At 48.8% G+C, this 21,012-nt stretch overlaps 2 protein-coding genes across 10 annotated transcripts in view; both read left to right on the forward strand.

The window, feature by feature from the left end:
• The window catches only part of Phc2 (polyhomeotic 2), a 98,227-nt gene extending 94,621 nt beyond the window's left edge, over positions 1-3,606 (forward strand). For 5 of the 9 annotated variants that reach the window (XM_006503234.2, XM_017320320.1, XM_006503236.1 and 2 more), the window contains one exon: positions 2,225-3,600. In XM_006503234.2, coding sequence (XP_006503297.1) covers positions 2,225-2,379 — 155 coding nt within the window. In that variant the 3' untranslated portion in view covers positions 2,380-3,600. Of the gene's footprint in view, positions 1-2,224 lie in introns of all 9 variants that reach the window. The other 4 variants (NM_001195130.1, NM_018774.4, NM_001195083.1 and 1 more) reach the window with 2 other exon arrangements.
• Positions 3,607-9,982: 6,376 nt separating this feature from the next.
• A3galt2 (alpha 1,3-galactosyltransferase 2 (isoglobotriaosylceramide synthase)) lies at positions 9,983-20,023 on the forward strand. Its single transcript, NM_001009819.2, has 5 exons — positions 9,983-10,746; positions 12,144-12,227; positions 12,376-12,465; positions 12,760-12,897; positions 17,710-20,023. Exons 1-5 carry the CDS (start codon positions 10,634-10,636, stop codon positions 18,395-18,397), a joined length of 1,113 nt encoding a protein of 370 aa, NP_001009819.1. The 5' UTR covers positions 9,983-10,633; the 3' UTR covers positions 18,398-20,023.
• Positions 20,024-21,012: the final 989 nt, after the last annotated feature.

Here is a 21,012-nt window from a genome sequence, read left to right on the forward strand (position 1 = left end):
ATCCGTCACTGCAGAGTCAGCCCAGGATCTCCAGCAGGGCAGGAACCTGAACACAGGAGCTGATGCAGAGCCATGAAGGGGTGCTGTTCACTGGCTTGCTCCTCGTGGCTCGCTCTGCTAGATTTCTTACAGAACCCAGGATCACTAGCCCAGGAGTAACCCCACCCACCATCAGTCACTGATTAAGAAAATACCCTTCAGGAGGCATTTCCTTGAGTCAGGTCTAGGCAGGAAGATCTCTGGCCCTGTTGCACAGGTGTGGTTCCCCACTCTAGAGATCTGAGAACTAACGCAGGTTGTCTCCTGCCCACCACACCCCCGTATCTAATAGGTAACTAAGGGGAGAAAGGGAACATGGAAGCAGCTCCGACCCACACCAGCCCTGGGCAGCCCTTTTTGCCATTTCCTTCTGAGGAGTCAAAGCCTGGAGCTGTTCTTACCACCTGTGCTTGGTCCCCCCTCAGAGTAACCTGCCATTTCTGTGAAGGGCAGCCTGAGTGTCCTCAGAGTAACCTGCCATTTCTGTGAAAGGCAGCCTGAGTGTTCAGTGCTACTTAAATTACAGTGCTTATTATAATTCCTGCTTTTATTTTGTGTTACCTCTGAGCTTTTCAGTCCCACCTGGAAATATTTCTTAATTTTCCTAAGATCGTTATAGTCTCTGAGTCTTGTTGGGGGTTCACTCCCTCAAACAAAAAATACACCCCAAATTCTCTTTCAGATAAGTCTTTCTATAATGTTGGGCTTGTTCTGCAGCTCTTAGGATGCTTGGGCGTCTTCAACTGCTCAGAATCTACGAGGCCGGCCTAGGAACACCATGGAGAGCTCTCTCCTCCAGGGTCTTCAGAAGGCTGGAGTTTTGTTTAAGACAAGATTTCTTATGTAGCTCAGGCTAGGCTTGAATTGCTCACAGCCTCCTCCCTGTCTCCCAGTGTTTGCATTACAGGCGAGAGCCACCACAGCAGAGGCTTAAAGGAAACATGTAACTTACACCAGTCAGCTTCACAGGCGGCCTCATCCTAGCCTAGAAACAGCTTGCTTTAGGGTTTTTCTTTTTGTTGTTGGTTGGTTGGTTGGTTGGTTGGTTGGTTGGTTGGTTGGTTTTTTGAGGCAGGGTCTCACTATGTAAACGCCTGACTGTTGTGGAACTCTCTCTGTAGACCAAGCTGGCCTCAGACTCACAGAGATCCGCCTGCCTCTGCCCCTCTGCCCCCCAAGAGCTGAGTTTAAAGGCGTGCACCACCACACTGGAAACTGTTTTCTAATCCCCAGACCTATTGGCCATCTGAAGGGCCCAGGGCTTCCTGAGCCAGCAAATACTGGTCATGGAGTACAGAAGCGCTCACTCTCTTTCCTTTTCCCTTCCTCCTTTCTCCAACAAGAAGCCAGACAGCACCCTCAGCCTTCTGCCTGAAAATGTCTTTGCCACTCAGCTCACTGGGAACTTTACACTTTGGTTCCCAGCCCCATGCTGCCACACCTGCGGCTTCCTGGCAGGATGCAGTGGAATCCCAGCCCTTCCACCCACCAGCAACTCTTCTCTCTCCAACAGTGTCCTCCTGCACTACAAGACTCAGGACCCTAAATGACCTTAGGCAATTATTGTTGCTCTGCCTATCCTAGCTGCTGCTGGCCAGTACAACGCTATCCTTACAAATTCAAATTTTTTTAATGTTCTACCTCTCTGTAAGGTACAAAATCTGTATTATTGATATATTTCTATGACATAGATCATTTCAAAACTTAGCTTTAAGTAGTAATGACCCATTCATTTTCTCAGAGCTGTGTGGGTCAGCGTTTGCTGTGGCTCCTGTTAAGGTCCCATAGAAGTCTCACTGAGACTGAAATGCCAGCCAGGACGACAGCACTGTGGCTAAGGCTAGCATCCATGAGGCCTCTCCTGCTGTCTACCAACATCTGCCTACAGGGGGCGGATGGAGCATTCTGATGTGGTGGTCAGTTTGCTCCTAAGTTACCTGAAAGGGTAGGCAAAGCCGCTGCTCTCCCTGCGAAGTTTCAGCAGCCACATGCTTGCCCTCTGCAGCAACTCTAGGACAGTTAGTGGAGGGAGAGGTCTGAACAAGGGTGTGTCCAAGACTCCCTGGCTCAGTGGTGAGCCTCTCAGGCTGAGACAAGAAAAGCAGGACTGCCCTGAGGTAGCATCCTGAGGCCTTCCTGAGCCAGGGCTTGTCTCTAACTGCTACTATTCGTCCATGGTCCTTAGGCTGCCAGGAGATCGCGGAGGAGTTCCGTGCGCAGGAGATTGATGGGCAAGCCTTGCTGCTGCTCAAGGAGGACCACCTAATGAGCGCCATGAACATCAAGCTAGGGCCCGCCCTGAAGATCTACGCACGCATCAGCATGCTCAAGGACTCCTAGAGTCTCTGCTGCCTGCCCACTGCACCACCAGGCAGCCAGGATTCTAACCCCATGCAGGCAACCGCCTCCGGATGGAGCAGAGCCTCACGGACATTCCTGAGGAGCCCAGGAAAGGGCCAGCTTGGCGGGAAGGGGCTCTCCCTAGGGGTGCAGCTGGGAGGAGGTCCGAGTACCTCTTCAGTGGCTCTCAGGGGCCATTTCTGTGGAAGGGGTAGAGGTAGGTGGCACAGAAGATGGGGCTTTGCGCTTGTAAATACTGATAGCACTGGCTTCCTCCAAAGTCCCAACGTTCTAGCACCCCCCTCTTCTCCTTTCTCTGTCCCCCATTTTCCAGGGGGTTTATGGTCAGGGCTCCCCAACCTGAGTTGGGCTACTTCCAAGGGCAGCCAGCAGGCCTGGACAGAGGTCTTGAAAGCCCTTGTCTTCTCTTCCCCCCCACCCCACTAGGCCTGGTTAACCTTCCGTTTCCAGCTTCTCCCACTTCAGCCTGTTCCCACGGCACCGGGGTTTCTACTCCTGTACCCTCTGCAGGTGGAGAGAGAGAAGCTGGGCCCAGTTTGGCCATGCCTGCTGGCACAGACGCCTTAACTGTGTGGATGACTGTGTGACTGGGAGCCTGGACCGGCTGACAGGCCATGAGCTACCCACTGGCATCTCCAGGTTTTTTGTAGCAAACAGCCACTTAGTGCTTTGTCCTGGACTCCGCTCAGCCTGAGGCTGGGGAATAGAAAGGGCAGACCCCAAGAGTTGGAGATTAGAGGTCCCCTCCAGATAGCAAGAGGTTTCTAGGGAAGTCACCTCACAGCAGGCTTGCAGTATGTCCAGCTGGTTGGCAAACACGAGGAAGCTGCAGGGCTGGACCATGTGGCCAAGCCTGCGCCTCCTGTGGCTTACCTGCCTGCCCACCCTTCGCACATACACCCGTGGCAGGGAGTGTGGAACTGAAGACTGGCTGGAGGCACTGCAGAAGCAGCCCTTGGCTTTCTACTCCCACACTTGCTTGTGAAACGTGTACCAGCTACCTAAGGAGGGCCAAGGCAGGAAGGGCCAGGGCCTCCTCTGTCCTTACCAACTCTGGGAAGTCAGCTCTGCCGGCCCGAGAGGGGCGGGCACTTTTTCAGCTTGCTATAACCCCTTCCCCATACCTCCAGGCAGGGTTGGAAATGAAGGACTTTTTTAACCTTTTCTTTTGTTTTTAAAAAATAAATCTGTAAAATTTGCCTCTTCTGTGGCTTTCTCCCAGTGATGACGTACCTAAGGTGAGGAAAAGGATGAGCCCTGGGCTGGGGAAGGATGCTGTGTTAGCTGACCAGCGTTTTTATTACACCTGCCTAGGGCTGGATCATTGAGTTGTCCATACCCCAGATCAACATCCCTCAAAGGAAAAACCCAGCTCTGAGCCTCCTCACCTGCCATTCCCACCAAGGCCACCTGGAGAGGCCGCATCTCAGACTCCTGCCTCCAGGAGGTGTGTCTGGACAGAGCTACTCCATCTCAGACTCCTGCCTCCAGGAGGTGTGTCTGGACAGAGCTACTCCATCTCAGACTCCTGCCTCCAGGAGGTGTGTCTGGACGGAGCTGCTCCATCTCAGACTCCTGCCTCCAGGAGGTGTGTCTGGACGGAGCTACTCCATCTCAGACTCCTGCCTCCAGGAGGTGTGTCTGGACAGAGCTACTCCATCTCAGACTCCTGCCTCCAGGAGGTGTCTGGCTGGAGCTGCTCCTTGTTCACCTGAGCATTCTCAGTCGGCTCCACCAGCACTGACCAAGCATTGTATGCTAATCATGCAGTAGAGATGTACATGGAAGAAGAGGCTCTTTAGCCTTTCAGAGAGGAAAGATAGCAGATGTGGTGATACTGTAAAGGCACAGTGAGGGCAGATGAGACCAAAGCTGGCCGGACTGAGCTGAACACAGCCAGGTGCTAACTGGGATTGGCTGGCTGTGTCTTGTGTGAAGGTGACAACCCAGGGCGTGTGTAGCCTAAGGAGCTGGCTGCCGCTGAGCTGCAGTCAGCGGGGGCCTTAAGGTGCCTTTGAACCCATCGGAACCTCAGCGGGGAGGTTGGACATGGGCATTTGAGAATCGACACTCCTAACACTGAGGACCTAATAAAATGGGATTACCGCACACTGTGGGAGATACTGAGTAACCCCCTGTGAGAACAGGACCTGGACCAGCTGCTGTCTCAGAGCTGGAAAGCCAGGGGAGCTTGGGGGAACTAGCCTGAGTGGGGTGAATCCCAGGGAGCCCCCCCCCCCCAGTCAAGAGAGCCATCCACTTGTCCTTCTGCTCACTGTGGGCTGTGTGCTTAGGCAGCCTAGATGGCCTTGGCCAGTGTTGCCACTGGGACCTCTGTTTTCCTTTGTTAGGAAAAACAACAACAAAACCAGGTCCCACTCAAGTTCACTTTTAAGTGTGTGATGGAGAGGAAGCCAAGGCTACTCAGAAATCAGTGAATTTAAGTTGGCCGAATTGTCTGTCACTTCAGATGAAAGGGCCCAGCCAGCATGGTTGGTTTTGTGTAGTCACAGCTGATCGAGTGCTAAGGATTACAAGAGTGAGCCTGCTCCTGGCTGCTACCATGAATTTGAAGGCTGTACTCTGGAATATACATTTGTTCCTGGTATTTAAACTTTACTTAGACTTTCACAAATGTTTGGCCGTGACCCACAGTTTACTTTTTTTTTTTTTTTTCTGCTGGGTATGGCGGCACACACCTTCAATCCCAACATGCAGAGGCAGAGGCTAGCAGATTGAGACCAGCCTAGCCTACAAATGAGAGTTCCAGGACAGCCAGGGTGGTTATACAGAGAAACCCTGTCTCATAAAAATTTTAATTAAAAAAAATTTTTTTAATTAAAAATTTCCAACTTTGGAAATATAAATATACACACTTTAAACATGCACATGTTTAAACATACACATGAGAGATGGTTCAGAGATTAAAAGCACTGTCTGACCTTCCAGAGGTCCTGAATTCAATTTCCAGCAATCACATGTTGGCTCACAACCATCAATACTGGGATCTGATGCCTCTTCTGGCATACAGGTATACATACAGACAGAACACTTCATACGTAAATCATATATACATACATACATATGTATGCATATATACATATATATATCTGTGTGTATATATATATGTATATATACACACACACACACACACATATATATATATATATATATACACAAAAAAAAAAATATGAATAGTTCCCCTTAAGTACAACATTCTGATACTCTGTCAATCATTTCTCTATCTAACATAAAAATACCTATCATACTACTAAGCTGGCTTCTGGGCTATCCAAAAAGATTCCACTTTTAAGCGTACTACCAGTGTGAGCTTCAGAGTCGTGATCTTCCGTGACTGAGACCTGGTGACAGCTATGTGCACCCCACATTACTGGGGAGCCAAAGAACTTGGGGAAGAGTGAAGTTAAGCCAAGTCACAGTGCACAGAGGGTTTTGGCTCCAGCTGGTGTGAGTGCCCCGTGGGGGAGGATGCGATTCTCTGACCAAGCCCCTCCCAGAAACAAGCCCTGATGAAGAGCTCTAGAGCAGGCCAAATGGCTACTCAGGCCTTCCCTGGGTCAGTCTAGGCTCACTTGCCCACTCCTGTAGATGATTGTGGCCCCAAGGGACTTCCCAGCTCTAGCCATCAATTCTTTCCTGTAAGCCTCACTTCTAGTTTCTGGTGGTCCATCCCAGACTGCCTCGGGGTGTGGTTCCTGAGCCCAGGAGGCAGAAAGGAACTGGTTCCCCTCCCCACCCCCACCCCCAACATACCTTGTCATTTTCATTGTGAGTAGGTCATTTCTTCCACCTCTCTGGGCTGAAAAAACCCTGCATGGCAGGTTAATCACAAATGGCTTCTCCCAATGGCTCTCATTGAATTCAGGTGAGTGGGCTCAGTGCTGGCCAGGTGGGAGCTACAATTTTGAGTTCCAGACTGACTTGACACAAGAGGGGTTCAGTCAGAAGGAAGAGTACCTGAGGGAACAGTGTAGCTCCAGGAACAAGAGGGGAGGAAGGCAGAGGCAAGCTAAGATCGCTTCCTTTGTCCTCTCAGTGAGGCAGGAAGCCAGGGTTCAGGGCTGCTCTGCCCCCTGTATCTGAGAGTAGGGAAAGGGATCAATTAAACAGGGATTAATAAGCTCTGAGCTGTCCTCTACAATGAGCTGGAGCCCACAGGTCCTTTGGCGAAATCTGACCAAGAAATGTGAAGAGTAGGCCACACAGGTCCTTCTGGAGTAAAGCTCCAAACTGGTGCCCTGGAGGAGCAGAGTGGCAGGGCAGTACAGTCATCCCAGAGCCATCTGGGTCCCAGCTGTTGGCATGTATCCCTTTGGAGCTCGGGCCACTCCAAGCCGCCTCTGCCTGAATGCCCACACTAAGACCCAGTGTCCAAGATAAGCATTGGTTTCCCTACTCTGGTGTGTGAGAGGACAAGGGAGAAGGCTGGCTAAGTGCGACAGTCACCAGTGACAAAGAGAAGTCCGTGCCAGCCTTTCCCTGTCCCTGCTGCGGGGCCACTCTAGCCTGCTATCGGGGTTCAGACTGGGCTTCAGGCAGAATGGGAAGGGTCAGGCTTCTCACAGGAACTACACTAGCCAGGCATGAGACCTCGGGATCCAGGGACCTTTGTGAGAGGAACCGAGAATCACACTGGGTAGGTCAAGGCTCCGCCCCAGCACGTACCAGCCACTTTACTGAGCACATGAGACCCAGTCTCCTCACTAATAGCATGGTAGCAATCCAGGTTCCTCTTCAGGCATCCAGGAGTGGAGCAAATGGAATTTTAATCAAAGAAGCTGCAGTGGGGTGGGGAAAGTGTGAAGTTAAATCTACATTACACTTCATGACTTCATTCAATTCTAGCAAATCCCACCAACAGGTTCTGGGACTTGGTACCAAGACTACAGAGTCTACTAGGATAACGAGTTCCTAGGGCAGACACGGGTTAGGCAAAGACCAAAGGGGAGGTTTGGTGAAGGTAGCGATGTGGGAAGGGGGACCATGTGTCAAGGATCCTGGAGATGAGTGACAGAAGCTGGGGGAAGCGCTTGGGCAAAGACAGGGGTGACAATCCCAGGAAGCTAATGGCAAACCCAGGAAACGGAATGGTTGGGGCTGAAGGGTGGAAGCCAGCAGCCTGACTGGGAGGTTGCTACACAAATCCACATGTAAACCAGCAAGGCAGAGCGAGGGGAGGTGGCAGGTGAACCTGAGAGGAGCTTCCGTGTATAAACAGCAGAACCTGGAGACAGCAGTTGTCATGGGAGAACGCGCTTTTGGGGGTCCCAGGAACACAAGGAGAGAAAGGATGGGTCAGGCAGGAACGCACAAACTGGTGGTTTAGATGTTGTAAGTTTAAGGCGTGTGGGCAACACCTGGACAGACACAGCAATCTAGAGGATACAAGATACCTGGGGTTGGGGCTGGTGAGATGGCTCAGTGGGTAAGAGCACCCGACTGCTCTTCCAAAGGTCCTAAGTTCAAATCCCAGTAACCACATGGTGTCTCACAACCATCTGTAATGAGATCTGACACCCTCCTCTGGTGTGTCTGAAGACAGCTGCAGTGTACTTATCTATAATAATAAATAAATCTTTGGGCCAGTGCAAGCGGGGCCGACTGGAGTGAGCAGAGGTCCTAAAATTCAGTTCCCAATAACCACACGAAGGCTCACAACCTCTGTACACCTACAATGTACTCATATACATATACATAGAATAAACAAATCTAAAAGAAAGAAAGATACCTGTGGCCGTTGCCTCAGCCAGGAAACTGGGAATATGGGATGGTAGGTACATTACACTAGTTAATGGGGAGGAGCCTTACTGTGCATCGTTGAAGACAATCAGAGGGCACTGAGTCAAAAGCAGTTTTAACAGGCCCTGCCTCTGTCTCTGGAGCTTTTCAACAACCACCACCACCAGTCTGGTGGGTCCCCCATAATCTGTATATAACAGCAAGCAGCAACATGTGGCAGCTGAGCTGCCGAAACACGCTGTGTTAAGTCGAAAGCAGAAATCAGACTTAGGACTTAGACTTGGAAAAAATAGGCAAGGAAATATATCAATTTTCACACTGATTGCATATTCAAAGGACATTTTGGATGGATATGTTAGCATAAATGAAAGTCCGTAAAAATTTTCACCTGCGTCTCTTTTGTAACGTGGCTGCTGTAAAGTGGATGTCTCAGTGTGCGAATCACGTTTGGTCCCGGGGACTTTGCTGTCCTAGCATCCTTCAGTAGATGATAATACAGCTCTCAGGGATGCTGTGCCTATCAGCCGTGGCCACACTAGAAGAGCCCTGCCCCCTGGAAGTGAGACCTGCCTCTCCATGGAGTTCTGGTCCAGTTTCTGCTCCGCGGTTCGCACACCTCAGCCACGCCTCTCACTGGCCACACAGACCTCCACCCTCAGATGCACATCAAGCATTTACCCAGAGGTCAACCCCAGGTATCCTTCTAAACACCTGTCTTCCTCCCCTCCCTTTTTTCAGTGCTGGGAATTGAACTTAGGGTTTCATTCGAATGACCTCTGGTTCATACTACATACACACTTCCACACTTCCACATGCATGAATCTGTATACACATGAACACATACATGTAACACAGACACACAGCCACTGAGGAGATGCAGAAAACCCCTCCTATAATGATTGTAACATGTCCTTAAGGGGTTCCTTTTGCTCCACTTTATGGGACGTACTTCTATTCTTGCTCAGTGACTGTCAATGATGCGTGTTGTTTTTAGTTCCCACCATTGTCATTTCCGGTGCCCGTGAAAGCAGCTTTCCCCATCTTCATGACAGGTGCATTTAGCCACTCCTTTTGGCTAGACACGGGAGCCCTTTTCAGATGTCTACAAGCAGCTCAAACAAGGCCTGTCCCAGACTTGAGACCCACTCTGTAAATACCTTCCAGGCAGCTGCCAACAGAAGCTGTGTCTCCATCAACTACAAACCTTTGGCTTCTTCAGCTTCCACCCGTCTTTACTCTTTACTGTCCAGCTAAGGATCATGGCCCTCGACACTCTTTTATACCACTTCCCACCTACATTGGCTTCTATGCCCTCAGCTAACACGCACAAACCTAGCACTCAATGCCTGGGCTGGCCTCCTGCACCTCTGTCTGCCTCCTGTGCTCCTGATGAATTCCAGGACTCTGTTGATCTCCAGGCTTTGCCCTAATCAGAAAGATCCCATTTGGCCCTCGGATCCAGATACTCTTGGATCCAGATACCTCTGCCATCAATGGCCACACCCTGCCAATTAACCCTCCATAGATTTCTCTAGACCCAGCCACCAATGCTCTGCCTCACAGCCCAACATCCCTGGCCCCTAACTGGGTTTCTCATCTCTAGTGTTGCCCTCCCACCCAGCCACTATGTCCACGTACAGAGTACAATCTGAATACTTCTACGTATTTTTTTTCCAAATAAAATTACCCCAACACCACCCCATCACCACCCAACATTAAAAACCTTCCCTTAATGGGAGGAGGTCCCAGGGTACACTGGTATTTCCTTGTTAGAAGCTGCCCTCCCCCCACATCGCTTTCTAAATAGCTTTTAGTTCTCAGAGGCCTGGCTTACAGGTCAGCAACTCCAGGAAGTCTCTGAAAGCCTCCTGCCCACTCCCATTCCCTCCCAGGCTCATTAACCATATTCCTTGTGTGTCGCCTCCTCTTCTGGGTTCACTGTGCAGAGCCCTGCTCTTACTCCACCTGCCTCAATCTTCACTCCGCATCCTGAAGACAGGTTTTGTCTTTCCATCTCACTTACCTTGATGTCTTGGACCCAGCACAAGGCTTGGTGCCACAATGTGACCAAGAGCAGGGCCGAACAGACCTTGGCAAGCATCTTGATGTATGGCCATCTTCTATACAAAAAGGCATCTTCTTCCAACGGATGGACAGAGGCTGGGGCTGTTGGACATCAGAGGACAAGTACCGAAAGCTAAGCAGCTCCCTAAAAGGCCAAGATAGTTCCCAGGAGACGGCTTCTCACACTGTATGCTGGCAACCTGTCTATTTTTGCCATAGCTCTTTTTTTTTTTTAAGGCGATCTTTTTATAAACAAAACCTGCCGGTGGGTTCTAATTTGTATGTCTTTGCCTACTAGTGAGGTGAACATTTTTCCATTTATTTGCCTACTAAATACATCCCCCCCTCTTCTAGAATTAAGCTTCTGGTTTGCCATAGGCACTGTTAAAGGAGGTTGGTCTCTTAGGAGATGGCTCTGGGGACAGAGTTGGGAGTGAGCTGGCCAGGGTCACATGGAAGTTGCCGAGAACAAGAAGGACAGAGACAAAGAGGCCCAGGGAAGCCAACCTGGGGACTTTCACGGTAAGTGAGTGTGGCAGAGGGAGGGACAGGGCTGCCTGCAGGTTTCTGGCTTAGTCACCCTTCTGAGGCACCCTGTGCAGAGTGCTTCCCACAGGAGCATAAGCGCAAGGTGGGCTCATTGAGTAAATCCTAGGCACATACGTTGTGGAGCTACTCCACGAGATAAGGGAATCTGATGTAAGTGGCCTTCTTGAAAGAGATCATAGAAACTATTGCAGGGAGTGGGCAGGTGGAGAATGGAGATATGAGTTATCAGAAGGAAGAGACCATGTGAGCGGGGTGCATCGGCCGGTGCCTTTAGCAGCTGAAGTCAGTGGAGCAACAAAGGCTTGCTCCAGTCACTTGGCTGGTATTAATTCCAAGTTCAGGCTCAGCCTCTGAGGATGCTATTCTCATTACTCCATCTCATACATGAGGACTGATGCCCAGACAGCCAGTGTTGCTAACAAATGTGACACCAGGTACCTGGGCCCCGTATCTGTTCTTACAGATGAGATGCTTATAGACAAAGCTAACAAACAAAAGACCTAACCATGGGCAAATTCCAGTGCCCACTCCCTCCAAGCCAGGTCTTGGGCCTTTGAGCTATGTGGGAGGAATACCAGACCTGGTGGAACTGGCTGACACCGACCTGTGTCTGTCCAGTTCTTTGCTCTCAGCTACCAAGCCACAGATTCCTTTCTCCTCTTGGACCTCACCGGCCCCATCCAAGATCAGCCTCACCACATGTCAAGCGCTCCAAACCCAAATGCCACTGTCCTACCTGCCCGCAGGCTCACAGCCCTGCCACAGTGCTGTCCAAAGCCAAGGACAAGACTCAGAGCTCCTTAGACAGATCCTGCCAGGAAGAAGAGCTCCTCCAACCCAAGGCATGAAGGGCAGCTGGGAAGAGGATGGGAGGTTCTTCAAGTATTGAGATGGAGCTGGGCACAGCTCAGTGGTGTTAACTTTGCCTAATGTGTGAGGCCCTAGCTTTGATCCCCTAGCACTGTAAAGACAATGCTATCTTTAAGTGCTGAGGTATAAATAAGATGCCTTGTTTATTAGCAGAAACATACAAGAGTCAGCAAAACCTACAAGATGTAGGACAGATGTCCACTGTGATGCCATCTGTGTGTGTGTGTGTGGTGGGGGGACTCAGAGAAATAAGAATGCTATAACATCTGTATGTGCCTTCTCTGGAAGGGTGCGTGACACACCGATACCATTGATCACCTCTATGCAGAACTGCAAAGGCTTTGTGCCGTGCAAATTCTTGAATCCTTTTGAATGTTTGTCCTGTGTGAATAGAAGAGTAGGTTCTTACTCAGAAATCAAACAAAGCAGGGAAATCAGGCAATCATTTTTCCTTGTGTTAAGTCAGTCTCTGATGCCCTTCCCCATTCCCACTTCCCCAGGGCCAAGAAGAGACTCCTGTGGCGGTTCTTCCTGTCTGCATTTGGTTTCTTAGGCCTGTACCATTACAGGTTCATTATTATCAGGTACAATTCCTTCCCTGGGGCGAGGGCTAAAGTGGATCTTTCCAAGGACCTCCTGGAGGAAGGGAAGGGTGGTAGCTGGCTCAGCTTGGGCTCTCCTCACCCATCAAAGAGCATGCTTAATGTCTCTTCCTGCTTCCATCATACCCAGGCTCATAGAAGGCTCCATCCCCATGGGCACCTGCCCTACAGCCATAATGCCTCTGCCGAGGGACAATTTCACAGGAGTACTGCACCACTGGTAAGTAGCCAGTGTTCTCACATGCAGGATGTCCACAAACTATAAAGGTCTGCCCCAGTCCCTGGCTTTCTGCTCACCCACACAAAGGCATTCTGGTTTGGGGAATCCAGAGGGGGCCCATTAGATCACATGCCACCCAAGTTATCACGTTGGTTCTAAGTCAGGGGTGCTTAGGGAACAGGTCTGATATGGCTGTGGGTGCCTAGGGCCCAGCAATGGGGCAGTGGCAATAATTAGCCGCCAAGCAGCTGAGTGGATACAACTATTTTTCTTACTCCTCCTGCTCATGTCCAGGGCCCGGCCTGAAGTCCTGACCTGTACCTCTTGGGGAGCACCAATTATTTGGGATGGCACTTTCGACCCTCATGTAGCCCAGCAAGAGGCGAGACGGCGGAACCTCACCATCGGGCTGACTGTGTTTGCTGTAGGCAGGTAAGGCCCAGGGAAGAGATCATGCTTGTAGGTAAGGAACAGAAGGGTGTGCCCATGGACAGGGATTCATGAAGCTTTGTTCCATGCCATGGGAGCTCACAGTGCAGCTATAGGCTGTACCCAGTGTTTCAGACTCTCAGGCAAGCACAGAAGCACTCTCAGCTGTCCCCTACTCCCTGGACATCAATGCCAGAGTCCACCTAGCCCAGCAGCCAGGGCCCCTAAAAAGGAATGTGCCTGGAGTTAGGTTTGGCATACATGGAAACACTGGGGGGTTGTCGTGAGGGCATAAACTAGCTTTTCAGATCAATGATGAGAAAAGAGGGTCTAGCAACTGGTTAAACTATGGTAGCACACGCCTTTAATCCCAGCACTTGGGAGGCAGAGGCAGGCAGATTTCTGAGTTCGAGGCCAGCCTGGTCTACAGAGTGAGTTCCAGGACAGCCAGGACTATACAGAGAAACCCTGTCTTGAAAAACAAAACAAAACAAAATTTAAAAAACCACCACCAACAACAAAATCAAAAATCAAAACAAAAAAACAAAAAAGAAAGAAAGAGGCTCTCACATAGTGACATAGTCACTGTTAGAAGGGCAACATTAATAATGACCATGTCAAGGGGGTAGTCACAGAAGCAGGCGACTGAGGAGGACAAAATCATTGCAAGTAAGGCATACAAAGGTATAAATGTAACTCTTATAAGTCTGAAATGTAATCGTTGTTTCAGAAGTTCGCCACCTCTGTCTGCTAACCTAGGCCTAGTCCTGGAAGCTTCCAGCCACTGTACAATCTAATTTAAGCCTAGAATGTTCTCAGCCTCTGAGACTGACTGCTGAATCAGCTCGCCTTTTCTAGCTCTCTCTGCGTTCTGGCTGGCTGGTTCAACTCAACTGCTCTGGCTCCAACTCCTCTCCAAGCTGACTGGTTCAAACTGGCTTCTCTTGCTGCTGATTGAATTGCTCCACTTGGCCTCAAACTAACTCTAGCAATCTGAACTAATCTTCTGACTCCTTCTCATTCTCTGGCTCATTCTGTCTTCACCTGTGTCTAGCTTGTTCTCTCTTCAACCTGTCTCTGTAAAACTCTCCCAGGAAAACCGTCTCTGTTTCTCTCTGTACTTCTTTATCTTAAGGAGCCCCTCTTTTCTCTCCTCACGAGAGTTGGGTGGGAACAGCCTACTTGCCACGGACGGGGCTCAATCAACCCCCTCAATCCATGGGAAATTAGGGCTTCTGGCAGGTGGGCATGGAGTTAGCGAGAATTGACAAACAGACGCAGACACAAGGGAGTGCTAAATTCCAAGCAAACACCAGACTTTTAATACAGGAGAAAAACAAGAAAGTCAGGCGAACACATCTGCCAAGTTACATTGACACAAAACAAAAAAGAATGCATACATTAAAAGATGACAGGAGCCAGGCCATGTTTACAACTGAGAATAGGAACAACCCTAATTAAGATCAGCTAAACACAGGAGCAAGGTGAATGCTCTGATGCAATACTAGTCTATTTTTAAACCCTCTGCCAGGGGTTCTTTAGTAAATACCTAATTATGCTATTCCTCTGGGCCTAGTGAAAAAACCTGCACCAGGGGAATTCCCTTCTACTAACCCTTTCATGAATAATACTAAAACCCACCTATTTCCTAGGCCATTGTGTATTCCTGTGTTTGGGAGTAACTTGGCTATTGTTCTAAGTAATTAGTATGTAGATTAGCTCTGAGCTTTTCTAGCTCTGTTCAAGTAAATTGTAATGCCTTATCATTTTCACTGTCTCTACTAGAATTGAATTTGAACGCTACTGAATAGATAACATTCTTACTGAATTCAAAGCTCAGGGTTGGCTTCAAGGACTTTCTTTCTTTTTTTTTTTTTTTTTTTTTTTTTTGGGTTTTTTGAGACAGGGTTTCTCTGTATAGCCCTGGCTGTCCTGACACTCACTCTGTAGACCAGGCTGGCCTCGAACTCAGAAATCCGCCTGCCTCTGCCTCCCAAGTGCTGGGATTAAAGGTGTGTGCCACCACCACCCGGCCAAGGACTTTCTAGGAACCATTGGAACACCGGTGGAAGCTTAGCTATATGTCAAAATCAATCCTTAAAGGCACTTATAATAAAACAATACTGAAAGAGAGCACATAGATCCATACACCAGAATAACACAGGAACAGGGTTTGAGTATACATGCTATAGGAATGCCAAGGTTCCAGGAGGCTAAGTTTTCATGAAACTCTTTGCCTCAGGACTGCTTCCAGGTTTCTAAACCTGTAATGCGAGTCACTACTGGAGTGGATGTAGCCAAAAGCCCTTTCTTTTATAATTTTTCAGTCAAAGTTCCAGGATGTCCCACTACAGATCTCAGAAGAACTCTAAAGATGAGTGGAGACACAATGATTACTAATAAAATAATGACAATAATAATAGCAAGTAGGATTATATATTGAACCCAATCCAAGGGATTCAATGCACTTAGGTTATTTTTTAAATCTCTGGCTAATGCATCAATGTTCCAAGTATCCAAATGACTTCTGCTAATATCTGAAATTTCTGCCTTTCTAGCCTTAATATTTGCTATATCCTGTCCTATTGCTAAAACTACTTCTTCTAAAGCATTAACCCTTGCCTTCAATTTTTATCTATAATGTGCAGCTGTATTAATATACAAATTAAAGCTTGATTATTCAATATTTTAAAACACCATCTACAGCACCCAATTTAATTATCTGTGCAGAAGCAGGAGGAAACTCAAAAGAATAAACATGTGATCCAATTCACATATACTTATCTCCCATAGAAGGGATGTTTTTAAATACAGTAAATGGGATGCATGCATGCATGCATGAATTTATAGAAGATACAAAATCATGCATAAAAGCAATTTTTAACTTACCTTTAGGATTATGATGATCAATTTTATCTAAAATGATGGTATGCAATAGGCCAAATATCAATATTCTGCAATAACCAATTTGGTTGCTGTTTGGAACAAGAAACAGACACTTCATCAGGTTTTATTTATTTATTTATTTATTTATTTATTTATTATATGTAAGTACACTGTAGCTGTCCTCAGACACTCCAGAAGAGGGAGTCAGATCTCGTTACGGATGGTTGTGAGCCACCATGTGGTTGCTGGGATTTGAACTTCTGACCTTCAGAAGAGCAGTCGGGTGCTCTTACCCACTGAGCCATCTCACCAGCCCTTCATCAGGTTTTTAAGACACAAATTTTTGTTATAGTTTTTCTAAAATACATTAATTTACCTTACAATTCTTAATTAGCACCACAGCAGCCTTATAATAGGATGTTAAAACTTTACTTGGAGATGAAGAAAGATGATTTTCCATTAATGTTCTCTTTGCCAAAGAACTGCTGTGTGCAAATTGAGTAACAATAACTAGAATACACACCTAATATTGATTAGCACTGATTGATAACAATTGATCACAGAATCTTTCTCTGTTTTCTGCAAAGCCTTTTTGTTTCTCACCAGTTAATTTGAATCTCACTTGATAGAACCTAACAAAGGCTTAAGTTCTCCTGTGGTGAGTTTAAGGTGAGGTCTTAGCCAATTAACATCTCCTGGAAGCTTTTGAAAATAATTTGAAGTAAGCAAATCATCTTTTCTATCTTAAATTTTCTGTACCACAATTTTTCTAGGATAACTAAGACCCTAAATATTAAAAAGATATTGCCTCTGAGCCTTTTCTGGAGCAAAAGCTACTCCCCAGAACTTCAAAGTTCTTTATGTGAAAGCAAAGATTTGAAATAAACTTCCCTTCAGAGGCATTTGTTAATAAAATACTTTCCACTTAAGAAACAATATACAAGCCGGGTGGTGGTGGCACATGCCTTTTGTCCCAGCACTTGGGAGGCAGAGGCAGATGGATTTCTGAGTTTGAGGCCAGCCTGGTCTACAGAGCGAGTTCCAGGATAGCCAGGGCTACACAGAGAAACCCTGTCTCGAAAAGAAAAAAAAAAAAAGAAAGAAAAGAAAAGAAAAGAAGCAATATACACGGAAAGATTCAAAGTCTTAACTTCTTGTATTGAAGAAGAGACAATAAAAATTTTTCTTACATAATGTAAAGCTATATCAGCCATACCTAGAGGCAAAATTTTCCAGTGATCACAAACTCACTAGAAGCAAACCCTTTACAATTTCAGTTGGTTAGCCCATCAAGAAAAGAAGTCAGGGCAGGAACCTGGAGGCAGGAACTGAAGCTGAGGCCATGGAGGAGTGCTGCTTACTGGCTTGTTCCACAAGGGCTTGCCCAGCCTGCCTTCTTATACACCCCAGGACCCAAGGGTGGACAGACCCTTGTAGGCTAGTCCCTCCCACATTATTGCCCACAGGCCACTCTGATGGTGGCATTTTTCTCAACTGAAGTTTTCTCTTCCCAGATAACCCTGACTTGGAAAAAAAAATCCCTACCAACCACCAACCACAACAAAACTACTACCATCACAACTAACAACAACAACAACAAAAATCTAAACAGCACAGGCTTGCTTACATCATAGCAGCCTCTGGTCCTGGGACCCCCTTCCACAAGGCTCAGAGTACTTCAGACACCTCCTGAACCCCAAGGGTTGTCCAGCTCAGTACTGCCTGGGTCAGAGGAATCAGGAGTCCATATTCAAGGGAAACAGGGCAGAGCAATGCATCCAGGCAGCTGACAGACAGCATCCAGGCACCCAACAGACAGCTTTCAATCTTTTAATGCACCACCTTAAAGCAGAAGATCTGGGATTGCATGGCATGGTGTGGGCAGGGGTGGAGGATGTCAGAACTGACTCTGGCCTGACTGCCTGGCAGGTACCTGGAGAAGTACCTGGAACACTTCCTGGTATCGGCAGAGCAGCACTTCATGGTCGGCCAGAACGTGGTGTACTATGTGTTTACGGATCGCCCGGAAGCAGTGCCCTATGTGGCTCTAGGCCAGGGTCGCCTGCTGCGGGCAAAACCCGTGCAGCGAGAGAGGCGCTGGCAGGACGTGTCCATGGCACGCATGCCCACGCTACACGAGGCTCTGGGAGGGCAGCTGGGCCAAGAAGCTGACTTTGTGTTCTGCCTGGACGTGGACCAGTACTTCACCGGTAACTTCGGGCCTGAGGTGCTGGCAGATTTGGTGGCACAGCTGCACGCCTGGCACTACCGCTGGCCGCGGTGGCTGCTGCCCTACGAGAGGGACAAGCGATCGGCTGCTGCGCTGTCGTTAAGCGAAGGCGATTTCTACTACCACGCTGCGGTGTTTGGCGGCAGTGTGGCTGCACTGCTCAAGCTGACGGCCCACTGTGCGACTGGCCAACAGCTGGACCATAAGCGCGGCATTGAGGCACTCTGGCACGACGAAAGCCACCTTAACAAGTTCTTCTGGCTGAACAAGCCCACCAAGCTGCTGTCGCCTGAGTTCTGCTGGGCAGAGGAAATTATCTGGAGGAGAGAGATCCATCACCCACGCCTGCTCTGGGCACCCAAGGAATATACGCTGGTGCGAAACTAGCAGCCCTTCCCTGGCCAAGCAGGCGCCAACATCTTTGGCACTACCTTAAGTCAGAGCCACTTATAGCGCCTCTGGGAAGGGGGACTTTGGAACTCAGAGATATTGAAAAGAGATCCTGTACCTGGGGCCTGTAGACCCTTTGTCAGCTGACAGGAGAGCCTTTTTGCTCCAACCAGAAGCAAATTATGGAAAGGCAAGAATTCTGGCAGCTTTTGTATCCCAGGTGCTTGTCAGCAGGGGGGCGTGCAGCAAGTACCACCTACCAGGATTAAAGCTTTTGCAGAGGCCTTGGGGACAAGGCCTTCCTTAGCCCTTGGCAGTGGCTAGTGTCTCAGCTTCTGAGTGGACCTAGGTATTGGGGTTCCCACACCTTGACAATGACCAGTGTTGCTCCTATTGGAGCCTTTAGTATCTGAGGCTTGACAACTGTCTGAAGCCATTCCTGTGACCAGGATCTGCAGTTTCTCATCTCTTGGTCCTCACCGACTTCAGCCTCAGCTCTCCGTCCTGTCTGCCTCTGCTGGCCCTCTTGTTCGTATGCAGGTCCCTGCCTGCGTTTATTTGTTTGACTGCCTCTTCTTCCACCGTCAAGCAGGCTTCTCCTGTCTGGAGCATGGCTGGCTCCCTGCCCCATGGGCACTTCCCCTTCAATTCCCTTGCCGTTGTTGTGTGGCCGGCAGGTCACGCGGTTGTCATTGCCTCTGCCACCACCACTGCTATGCTGGCTCTTCCTTCATGTTACCGGACAGCCCTCACTGTTGGCCATTCAAGGGAAGCCTCTCATGGGACCTAACAGCGCGGTGTCAGGAGAGCAGCAGGAGAGTGTCAGCCCTTCTCCCCTCCGAAACCCCTGCATGCTGGCTCATAAGGGCAGCTGAGCATCCAGTGTAGTAGCCATAAGTGAGATGTTTGAACCGACCGAGCCTCATCTCTCTGGGATGCTCCCAGGTAGCCCTTCTGCTAGACCTCTTCTCTGTATGGTGATGGGTATGGAGTCTTCTGGAGTTCTCAAAGGCTTTGGCAGCAGAAGGTCTGTTTCAAATAACCATGGTTTTATGGCTGTGCCTTAAGGAGCTCTGATTGTTGTGTGGGACTCTCAAGGTGTCCATGGGCTGTGCAAGACAAGGGGTGCCAGCATGGGGGTAGTCCAACACCTGCTGGCATGGGAGTCAAGTTGACAGTGCTTACTTCCAGGACAGTGCGCTCCAGGGGGAATGTTAACAGTAGGGGGTTGAAGGACTTATTGTTAACACGTGTTCTAATTGTGAGAGATTTTCAACACTGCTTAACACCACCCAGGGCCCCAGGAAGGGATGAGACCCTTCCCCTAGCCCCTTTCACCTCTGACCTTACTGAGTGCTTCTTTTGACGTGATATTTTTAACATGAGGAGACTGGGGCACAAAGAGCGACCAAACTGCCCAGACACAGGACCATTTCGAGCCCTTGTGATCATCAGCAGCGGAAGAATGAGAGTTAGATCTTCCTTCCAGCCCAACTCCCTTTAGGAGGGAGCCACTGAGAAAGGCAAGCAGACGTTCCAGTCATATATTATCTCTGCTCTATTATCTCCCGTGGCCGCAGCAGCTTGTGCATATTTGAGGAATGCTATAACAAGCAAGTAATTTCAAAATGTTCCGTATGGTTTTTTCTTCTATTGAGTGGATGATAAAAAAAAAGAAGGGAAAAGAAGGAAAGAGAGAGGAGGAAGAGGAAGAAGAGGAGGAAGTGACTGAGGTTCCTCATCTATGTATTCAGTACCATTCTGTAAGAAAGACACAAACACGGGACGCTGGGGATAGCTCAGTCAAATAAGCGTCTATTTGTTCCCTCCCCTTCTCTGCATGTCCCCATTGCAAGCAAGGTCAGAGAGAGAGAGACTAATTCTCCTGAGAACAGAGGATCCCAGGTTTACAGAGGAGTAAGGTTTATAGAATGAGCAAGATTTTCTAAGACCCAGACTCTGAGGGAGACCCTCTGAGGACTGGGGAGAGGGTGCAGGAAAGGGAAAGGGCAGGGTGGAGTAAGATGGTACCTCCTTGGGAACAGTTAGTTCCCTGCCCCTCTTAGAGGCAGAAGTTACAGAGGCTTGGCAGCCAAACAGGAAGGAAGGAAAACCCCACCTCTACAGACATTTCCATGATGGCCACCGCTGTCCTTGAGTCTACAGGACTTGCCCGTAGACTCCTAACAGTGGGGATGAAAATCAGAGTCTTGTTCATTGACTACATCAGCACTACAGCCAAAATCTAGATGTGGCTAGGTGCCCCCACTCTGCTGTGCCAGTACAGGTCCTACCCTGAAACTCCTGAGAAACTCCAGTTGTCTATGGACGGAGGGGGTGGTGGTGTGAGGTAGGGGTGGGGGTGGGGTGATGATGCTACACGCCTGGAACATGTTCACGTGTTTCACACCTGCAGGTTGGCGCTACCTTACATCCAGCCTCCTAATGGTTGCTATTATTAATCTCATTTGACAAAAGGTGCAATCAGGCATTGAGAGGCCAAATAAATGACTCATGGTCACACCACTCACAGCTTACATTCCTGAACGCCAAGGACAAACAGGAAATGAAATATGGCCGGAGACTGAAGACTGGGGGGTCCTCGGAACTGA

The sequence above is a fragment of the Mus musculus genome, chromosome 4 (genome assembly GCF_000001635.26).
Source record: "Mus musculus strain C57BL/6J chromosome 4, GRCm38.p6 C57BL/6J".
Classification (NCBI taxonomy): domain Eukaryota; kingdom Metazoa; phylum Chordata; class Mammalia; order Rodentia; family Muridae; genus Mus; species Mus musculus.